The 10,293-nt window shown below is 41.1% G+C and overlaps 1 protein-coding gene across 1 annotated transcript in view; it reads right to left on the bottom strand.

Moving 5' to 3' along the window:
* Positions 1 to 583: 583 nt before the first annotated feature.
* MTAP (methylthioadenosine phosphorylase) overlaps positions 584 to 10,293 on the bottom strand; it is a 32,329-nt gene continuing 22,619 nt past the window's right edge. The window contains exons 6-8 of the mRNA XM_054810411.1: positions 7,898 to 8,137; positions 7,252 to 7,374; positions 584 to 1,543 (exon numbers count right to left, since the gene is read on the bottom strand). Of these exons, the coding sequence (XP_054666386.1) occupies positions 1,505 to 1,543; positions 7,252 to 7,374; positions 7,898 to 8,137 (402 nt within the window). The 3' untranslated portion in view covers positions 584 to 1,504. The remainder of the gene's footprint in view (positions 1,544 to 7,251; positions 7,375 to 7,897; positions 8,138 to 10,293) is intronic.

Here is a 10,293-nt window from a genome sequence, read left to right as displayed (position 1 = left end):
AGGCATGTCAGATCTGCAGCCTTCTTCCTGTCAAGCTTCAAGCTCTGGCTCCTGCAATCTAAGTTCTTTAAAAAACCACCAGGAAATATGGAAAGCTGGTTAAGCTATTTTCCCCAGTACCTGAAAAGCACCTGTACTGGTTTTGCTAGGGAGAGCATGCCTAAATCTAAAGCCTTTCACAGCAGGAGACTGGGTGTCTAACAAAACAAGACTAGCAAGCTAAAAAGTTTATGTACCTGCTTTTTAAAATTTTCCTTTGGACTAATTTCTTTTTTTTTTTTTTTTTTTACACTACTGTGAAAATCCATACCTTTCATGTTTCTGACCTTTCCCTTGTTTGGCTTGGGTTGCACTCTGATCCACTTCTGTCTCAGCAATCCCCGTTGTTTCAGGCACTTAGAACCTTGAGTTCTAAGCAGCACAGTATTTTCCAAAAGTGCTCTTTCTCATAGTGGCATTTACAAGGTATCACCACCAACCTGTTCCACGAATGGCAAAAGCCATTGTCAGACAAACACAATTCACTCTCTAATGACTATAAGTAAATAAAAAAAACCCCAAACAATTTCCACGCAGTTTGGAGAAGCAGAGGTTTCATTTGTTTTATTTACTAGGCAAGAAGCAGCAGATTATTTTATTGAAGTAAAATTCTATAAAAAAAAGAAATGCATACATTCAAAGCACTCAAGCACATCCATCACCTAAAGCAGAAACTAACACCAGAGTTGTTCAGATCAATGAAGCAGCAAAAGGCCAGCACAGTGTTCAGGACACTGGCAGCAAAGTACTTTTCTGTACAGTTCTGTAAGTCATATAAGTACATCTTCAGGTACCAATCTGACTTAGGCAGTACCTTTTTTTTTTAATGAGAACATTCACTGATTACACAACTGCTGCTGTGAAAGAACCACCACAATTATTAAATCATGTCTTCTAGCACACAAATGACCACCACTGCTTTAAAAAAAAAATCACTGAAATAAAAAATACGGATAATGTATAAAAATAGTATAATTTTTATTTTGAAACACCATTTTTTCTCATATGTTTCTGAAGCAAACTGTAACCATTTGCCTTGTCAAAGGAAACCATGGGAGGCAGAAATAGCAAAGCAAATAGCATATCTGTGAATATGCTTCCTCAGATCTTATTTTCACGAAACTGCAACAGAGTATTACCTAGACTTTCCTTTCTTCCATCAACTAAAAGGTATTGCTGAATAGAGGACAACAACTCATTACTTTTTTCTTTGACCACTGTCTGATTCAGCTTGACAGTAAAGCTATTCCAAGTTTAAAACATATTCAAAATCTAATTTTAGCCATCTTATACATTATCAAGCATGATGAAGATTATAAAAGTTGTCTTATACATTATCATCGGTCAACGTTTATTCCATTCTTTTATGCTTGTAACAATTTTTGAAGATATTGTAACCTCTGGAAGTTCGAAAGTGACCCACTCTTCCTTGTGAGCACCCAAACTTCAAGCTCCATCCAGGTTGTTACTGCTTTGGCAGGATTACCGAACACTGCACTGTTGTCTGAAATACAAAGTCAAAGTAGATGAATGGTTCCTCTGCCAGTGCAGAGCACAATTACTTTTCAATGTAAAGGCAGACTATATAGCTTCCATTTGGATTACAGGCAGATGGTAACTCTTTCCGTGTGCATAGTATCTCCAACTTCCTCCAACACCACAAAAGTTAAAAGAATTACAGGGAGGGCATAACCCACAACAGTTCAACAACTTGTCTTTACAAATTTTTAAACCTATATAATAGGCTTATTGGTGTTGAGAATGACAATCTGTATTGGGTTTGCATGGCAAGGTTTTGGTAGTGGGGGGGCTACAGGGGTGGCTTCTGTGAGAAGCTGCTAGAAGCTCCCCCTGTGTCTGACAGAGCCAATGCCAGCCGGTTCCAAGACGGACCCACCGCTGGCCAAGGCTGAGCCTGTCAGTAACGGTGGCAGCGCCTCTGGGATACATAGTTAAGGGAGAAAAAACTGCTGTGCAACAGCAGCCAGAAGAGAGGAGAAGATGTGAGAGAAACAGCCCTGCAGACACCAAGGTCAGTGCAGAAGGAGGGGGAGGAGGAGCTCCAGGCGCCAGAGCAGAGATTCCCCTGCAGCCCCTGGAGAAGACCATGGTGAGGCAGGCTGTCCCCTGCAGCCCATGGACGTCCATGGGGGAGCAGATATCCACCTGCAGCCTGTGGAGGACCCCAGGCGAGAGCAAGGGGATGTCTGAAGGAGACTGTGACCCCATGGGAAGCCCATGCTGGAGCAGGCTCCTGGCAGGACCTGTGGCCCCGTGGAGAGAGGAGCCCACGCTGGAGCAGGTTTGCTGGCAGGACTTGTGACCCCGTGGGGGACCCATGCTGGAGCAGTCTGTTCCTGAAGGTCTGCACCCTGTGGGAGGGACCCACGCTGGAGCAATTGGTGAAGAACTGCAACCCATGGGAAGGACTCACGTTGGAGAAGTTCGTGGGACTGTCTCCCATGGGAGGGACCCCAGGCTGGGGCAGAGTGTGAGGAGTCCTCCCCCTGAGGAGGAAGGAGCAGCAGAGACACTGTGTGATGAACTGACCACAACCCCCATTCCCTGTCCCCCTGTGCTGCTGGCAGAGGTAGAGAAAATTGTGAGTGAAGTTGAGCCCAGGAAGAAGGGAGGGGTGGAGGGAAGGGGTTTTAAAGATGTGGTTTTCTCTCTCATTACTCTGTTTTGCTTGGTAATAAATTAATTTCCCCAAGTTGCATCTGTTTTGCCCGTGACAGTAACTGGTGAGTGATCTCTCCCTGTCCTTATCTCGACCCAGAAGCCTTTGGTTATATTTTCTCTCGCTTGTCCAGCTGAGGAGGGCAGTGATAGAGCGGCTTTGGGGGGCACCTGGCCTCCAGCCAGGGTCAACCCACCACACAATCATATTGCAGAAACACTGAATTAAGGACTTTAGGTTCACAGGCTACAAATGAAAAATTGTGCAGCTTGCTTTTTAAGGCTAGCACACTGGCTTACACGCATCATATTCATAGAAAGCTCTTCACACATATAATCAGAATGCTCTGAAAATTAAGTTCCTTTAAAAAAAAGGTGATTTCTACATGTTTCTTCATCAATTTTGAAGAGCAGCTATCAAGAATAGAAACCTTTCTCTAAAGGTGCACTGATTGGGAGTGAATGAAGTACTCATGCTCTGCAGGGACAGGCAACTTTGACATCAGCCACAGTCAAGGGTAAGACCTGAAAAACACTTCAATCTCAGCTTTCTGGTCCTTAGCTTGCAAGGACCACAGTACATAGACCAATGAGAGCTGAAGTGAAGCCTTGATGAATTTTCCTCCTCCACTCTATTCACCTGAGCCAATTCACTCTAGTCACATAAGCACATTCACTGATTTCATTGAAATATTTTTTGAGGAAGAAAATTACTCAAGAATATTTACAAGATCAGAGCTCTACATACAGAAATTATGAATGTTGGTTTCAGTTTGTAATAGGTTAGCAAAAATGACTGAAAAATATTAATCTTTATGTCCTTCAACTTGTTACCTACCAAACATACTAAAGTCTAAGTATGCCAATGAAGTGTGCTAAAACACATCTACAGATAACTTATCCAATCTAAACTATCCCACAGTATTCACTTACCACAGCTGAACTCCAGCATCTGTATTCTGCTACCTGCATTCCTTGCTCCCCACAGGATGTTGAACGTCAGTATTTCATGAACATTACAGCAACAACTGTCAGTGATTATCACCTCACTAAACAACTCTTTTCAGGGAACAGAAGATTCAGCTGTAGATCACCCATCCTACCCAGAAATTTCCCTGACACCAGCCAGAAATCATTTGGACCACTGTGACCAATAGCATCATCTATGTTTCCTGATCCATGACATAAATACAGTGTGGTCACACCCTGTTCTGAAAGAGTAAGTACTTTCTACCCTGGCCACGCCTCAAAATGGCAGGCTGTAGGAAGATGCTGTGCCTGCACAAAAGTTTGCCCCAAACTTTTTTTTCAAGCTCATGTAACCTGAGCCTGGAGAAGGATCTCTTTTAACAGCAACAGAGCCAGGAAATACTGGCCTAAAGACATCTTAGGCAGTTAATAAAAATAGTAACTTTCAAACTACACTTAAACTCACTGGCATACCACAGATGAAAAGACACATGAAAAGGACTGGATGGCAGGCAACCTAGCCTTCAGCAGAAAAACAGCCCCTGGACACTTCTGCTTCAACACTCCAGGGTTTCCCGAAGACTACTGTGAGATTCCGATGTGACACCACCACACGTGTGTGTGTGGATGGGATGTATACCTCCATGGGAGGAGATGTAAATGCAGCTGGGCAAAGAGACTGGCAGCATATTTTCTCCTGCCTGGTGAAATTCCTCCAGTCACAGCAGCCAGATTACAGAGCTCAGAAAGGAAAAGTTGTATCCCTGTAGAGCTTTAGGGTTTCACATGCTTCTTCAAACACTAGAAACAGACACTGGCAAGTGCCCATTTGGGATGCCTGCCTGAGGCTTGGGTGTAGGCTGGTATGGTTTTACATCCTCACTGATCACAGAGTACCAGCTGACGGCTTGCTCAGCTCCCTCACTGTCTGCATTCCTTACCACACTACCACAGAGCATGCCAGAGGCACTGCCTTGGAGCTCTCGGAAAAGGTGCCTCTGAAAAAGATCAGTTCAAAAAACCTCATCATCTGACCTTCAAAATTCCCAGACTAAAATATACAGAAGAACACATCGCAAAGAGGACAGTTTTTTAAAACTCTTTATGGTTCAACTACACACTTGTACAGAGGCACATACACACATCTCTCTGCTCTACTGTGTAATTGCCTCTCTCCTTATTCACTAACACAGAAGCCTAGGACCAATCCTTCATCTACTTTACCACCATTTAATGCCTCAAACTGAAAGATTTTTAGCCTTTCCTGCCCTTCCTAAGTAAAATCAGAGGAAGCCTCCAAAGCCTCAGACTTTCCTGTCATTTTCCCAGAGTACTTGGTTGTGTTAAATAAGAAACAATTGTAACTCCTACTCTCCTGACACCAAATCTCAAGCTCCATGGCCCATACCTAGTTCCTGTTTCCAGTTCTTCTAATACCTTCAGATCAACTCCCTTTCTCAGTATACTATCACTCAAACCAAGCCACTATCAGTAGAGATCATAAACACCTAAGAATTGCCAAGCCAAACTAAAACTATCTCAATATTCATCACTGATAACAGGCAGTAGCAGATGCTTAACAGAAAGAGTGTAACAAGCTACATTAGAATGACCCTTCCTCTGGTGCATCGTATTTTCTTCTTTCAGCAAATACTAGTTCAGGAACTGAGCTGGAGGAAGCACTTGAATTGGTGTTTTAAACAGCTGACAAGGAACTGAAAGAAGAGTTAGCATTCATTAAAGGCGAATCTTGCAAACTCAGTGCCAACTCTTTCCAGTCACCTGCTCTTTCACTCCTGATGAAGAATCAAGACAACGATGCAAGGGAAAGCAACAAAACACTGTTACTGAAGTACACCTGCCAGAATTGCAAGCAAATCCCTCAGTACCTAAGCAGCGTTACACGGTTGGGAAATTTCCTTGCATGCCAGCATGACCAAAGTAGTTATCTAGCACATTCTTTAGATTATTTGTTCAAACTCTGAGCTTTTTTGCATAGCCAGGCACCTATATTAAACAAAAAGCGTGGACCAGTCCTCTGAAAATGTTTTCTGTGGATTAGAGCGGAGAAGGAATACTGATTCTGTTGTCTCCCTTATCCATCCATGACACAACTTTTAAGGACTGGAAAGGGAAAAATCAGTTACTTCTCACAAATATATAAAGGGGACATTAAATTAGCTGTTTCAGATAACTGGCCGAGGAAGAGTCATAAACATAATCCAAGACCTCTTAATAAAAGGTAGGTTTTCTAGTGAAGAACCAGCAAAACACTAATTTCAAGGATTTGGGTTGCACCTCCATGAACCTGATCAGGTCAAGTATGCTGAAAAGTGTCTGGGGTGAATTTTCCTTAGTGTGTCTTTCCTTTAGGACACTGACTAAACTAGAGATGAGAGTCACTGACAAGAGAATCACATTGGAAACAAAACTGAAAATTTGATCCCAGTCAGAAGACATGGAAGATTTTTACAGCACACACAGTTCTGTTGATAGCTGAATTCCAGGGACACACTTTCAGGTATACGAAGACATGACTTATGCCTGTGTTCATCTTTCTTACCCATTCAAACTTTAGTCAACACAATGATTTTCGGAAAAGAGAAAGAAAGAACCTAAGAGAGGAGAGAGTTATCAGAGACTCAACTCTCTCAAAAGTTTCCTCAACAGGCTTCCTCCTTTTCAGACTGCTGCTGCTTCCACTAACAAAGATCCTCGTGGTTCACTTCTGTCTGCTCTTTGTCTTTCACATTTCAATTCTCTTCCCCTGTCTCCCACAACACCTCAATGTAACCCTCAGTTGCTCTCATGCTTCACACTCTTGTACTCTTGGACATGGCTATTTGTTACAAAAAGCTTGTCAAGCAGTTCGATAGATATTCAAACTATTTTAACATTGTTATTTCCCTCTATGCTATAGCCAGAAAAGAATCTCAAGCATGCATGTGAAATAGAAGTGATGTAAAACATGTAAATAAACTCTTGTCTAAGAAGAATTCTGCCTAAAAATTTCCTCACCAATATATTTTGAAATGTTTTTCAACTTTTTTTTCCCCATGCACTGTGGATCTGAAACCTGTGGGAAAACCCAGTTCTAATAAATTCAAACTGGTTATTACCCATATCTTGTAACAGACTCCTCTCCCTCTACATATTAAAGAACATAACCTGGTTTTTGTTTGGTTCAGTCTTCTCCACTTGGCTCTCCATTGTTCTAAGATCTAAGCTAAAGCTGTGTCGAGCTACAGGTTTTTCATTTGGATATTCACATAGATTTGTATCTTACCTGTGCTATGAAGGATAACACTTCATCAACCATATATAGAAATCCTTAATTTTTTTACCTTTTGTAACACTGTAAAACTGAAGCTAGATCTTTGCAATAAAGCTTGTGAGAGTCTTAATGAATTTGTTTGCCCATCTTGAATGGATTTGGTTTGTTGAAGCATCTACTCTAAGAAGTTATTATGATTTAAGCAGAAACATCTTGGAACATATACCTATATTATGCTTATATATGCACACACTGTCCCCAGTACTTATCAGCCTCATGTGTGTACTTACTTTCAGGGTGTGCAGGGTGTCGGTCCATTCCATGGAAGCTATCTGAGGTATAGCAGTAAGGAGTATGCTAGTAGCCTTATTTGCATTCCCTTTCAGCGTCTTTAAAACTTTATCCACTGAAACCTAGAAATACAATAAAACTGAGCGGTGTCTCTCAATTTTGATGGCACATATTTTAAATAAATAAATTCATTTAACTCATCCATCTCTAAGTGAAAAGGTGAAACCTTAAAATACCACAATCATTTTAGTCAGTGAAAACGTCTTTCCTCTGTGGGAGTACGTCTGCTTGTATTTTACACAAACAGGAGACCTAAAGCAGATACATTATTTTGCACAGAGCTACAAAAGAAACCACACCAGACCAATTACGGGATGACAAGCTCATACACAGTTCACAAGCTTCATACACACAGACCCCCTGACTCAGACAAGCAAGGACAAAAGATTTGTGAGGCAAGTTTATGAAAACTAATGAGGTAGCAACAATTGATTCTGTTCTTACTTTCACAATTGTTCATTCAGAATAACTCGGTGATACTGACCTAAGAACAGATTTAGTTCAGTATGCAATCCCTTATCAAAACCTACAGGTTCTCATCCAGATCCCTCAGGACAAGACCCAGGGGAAACAAGTTTCACTCACTGCTTCTTCATGTTCCTTCCAGCAGTCGTAGTCTGTTGCCATGGCAATACTAGCATAACTCATTCCAGCTTCTTTTGCAAGAATCACTTCAGGCACTGTGGTCATGTTGATAACATCAGCTCCCCAGCTGCGAAACATCAAGCTTTCTGCTCGAGAACTGAAACGTGGGCCTTCAATTGTGATCATTGTCCCCTTGGAATGGCACTGAAGCCCAAGCTTCTTGGCAGTCTCAATAAGAACCTGCAAAACATGCCAATATCAGGAAAAGGAAATAGTTCTCCTGGTGCACTACTTTTGCATCCCATCAAAGAACTTACCTACAAAAGAAATTAGCTTTATACAGAGCAGTCAAGCTTCATAATGGCTACAGCTATTCAAAACCACAGGTCAGTTTCAGTTTCCTTATCCAGAAGGAGAAATTAATAGTCCTACTAACAGGAATGATCTTGAACTCATCTGATTTTGTTAGTATCAGTTGGATTACCGTTTTCAGTGCAGACCCAAGAAGATTGGAAACAAAAATTTTTGCATGGTATTTAGACTGTGCTTACACTGAGAACAGAATGGTGAAAATGCTCCACTGAACACTACATCACCACATGATGGAGTCAAGCTGGTGACAAGAGTAATAGGAAATTTATTTTTGAAAGTAAAACTTTACAAGCATATACTTCAACGAGTACCCTGGGAATCCGTAGAGAAATTATCACCAAATTTTCCCATGCCAGTGACTGAGCTGTACACTTTACATATACCATGTACTTCACATTAGTCTTTATAGTTCCAGTTAGGACCTTGCATATGGCAGAATCATCATGACTTTCTTGGTAAATGGCCCGGCTAACTACAGTTGATACAGTAGGAATAAGAGTGTATCAGCATGTGTAAATGGGACTAGGACGCCTGTAACTGTCCTGAGTAGGAAGGTGAAAGTAACTATGATGACATCTGTTTAAAATGACCATCAATGGAAAAGAAAAGCTTGAAAAGTATAAAAGCAGCATGAAAAGTTGTGACAAGACAGAAGAGACCTTCATAACACAGCAGCAGTGAAAACCTAGTCTGACACCACTAGAAGCTGCCTTGTCAGCATCATGACCTTCACACAAGCCAGGTGGAACAGCCTTCCTCCAAAATGCTGTGAGAAGCCTGCACTCCAGCTGGTTGGTCAACCTGCCATACACGGGTGGAACAAGCAGCAATACCTTGAGCGTGCTGTGTGACCTTGTGGGGCGCCTCCTCGCTGGCATGTGCATCAGCAGATTGCGTGGACCAGCACAAGTACATATAAAGCTGGAGCACCCACATCTCTCACTGCAGATGCGCATAAACGGGTAAACCTGTACTTGCAGAAGAGGGTGGGTGTGGATGTAACCCACATGTGCTGGGGAAGGGTGTTTGTGCATGCCACTGTGTGAATATGCATCTAAGGGTTAAGCAGAGCTTCTAGGGATTAGCCATAGAAGGACACTTCGAAATTTGTAGATGTTTATTAACATGCTGTAAGTTAATCTATTATTAATCATGACTAATATTGTGATTTATTGCTGATATTCATTCTGAATGTATGATTCACTGATTGCCAGTTAATTACACATTGTTAATAAATCAATGGACAACTTTAATCGTGATGACTTAAACCACAGTTGAGCAGTACTTCTCTGAAACTGTTTTCAAAGTTCCAACTCCCTATAGGATGTTGCAGTGACCCCCAGTTTCTGAAAGCGCTTATAACCAAGGCACTCTATGTTATTAAAAAATTTGCAGTCAGAAAAAAGATAAGCCCCTTTCAGATTCTCATTTAATTTACAGTGCATAAATCAAATACAACAGAGTATTTTCATATATTTGCACAAATGCAATTTAATATAAAGTTTTCATTTTTTTCATGCAAAATTCCTTAAATTGTCTATTACATTAATAGTTTTGGCTTTATTATTATTGCATTTATCTATGAAATTCCCTTGAATTAGGATAAACTGGGCTGAAATTATTCCAACAATTCAACAATTTTCAGTGACAGTTCCAGGAAAAAAGTTTCAGTCACTTATCTGGCATTTTCAAATGGTGTGAAAGTATCCCTTTTCAGCCTCACTAAGAGCTCAAAACCACATGTTCTTTAAAACATCTGTGAGGCTGATTAGAAAGCATAGGCTAATGAGATAATGATCACATGTGAGACTGGGAAGTACCTAAATGTTTTTTCTCTGTTTGAAAAGGAGCATTTCTCTGTTGGCTTTTCAAAAAATGTAATATCCAAAGAACATTGTCTCTAGCTACTTAACAACTGAATGAAAACTAGCCTTGGCCTATGTTTCTTGCAACCTCAGGAAATGGCTTATGTGTATCTACTTACCTTTTGTAAAAAATGAGAAAGAGACACAGCGTGAAGTACT

The sequence above is a fragment of the Grus americana genome, chromosome Z (assembly GCF_028858705.1).
Source record: "Grus americana isolate bGruAme1 chromosome Z, bGruAme1.mat, whole genome shotgun sequence".
Classification (NCBI taxonomy): Eukaryota; Metazoa; Chordata; class Aves; order Gruiformes; family Gruidae; genus Grus; species Grus americana.
This window is presented reverse-complemented; position numbering and strand designations above follow the sequence as displayed.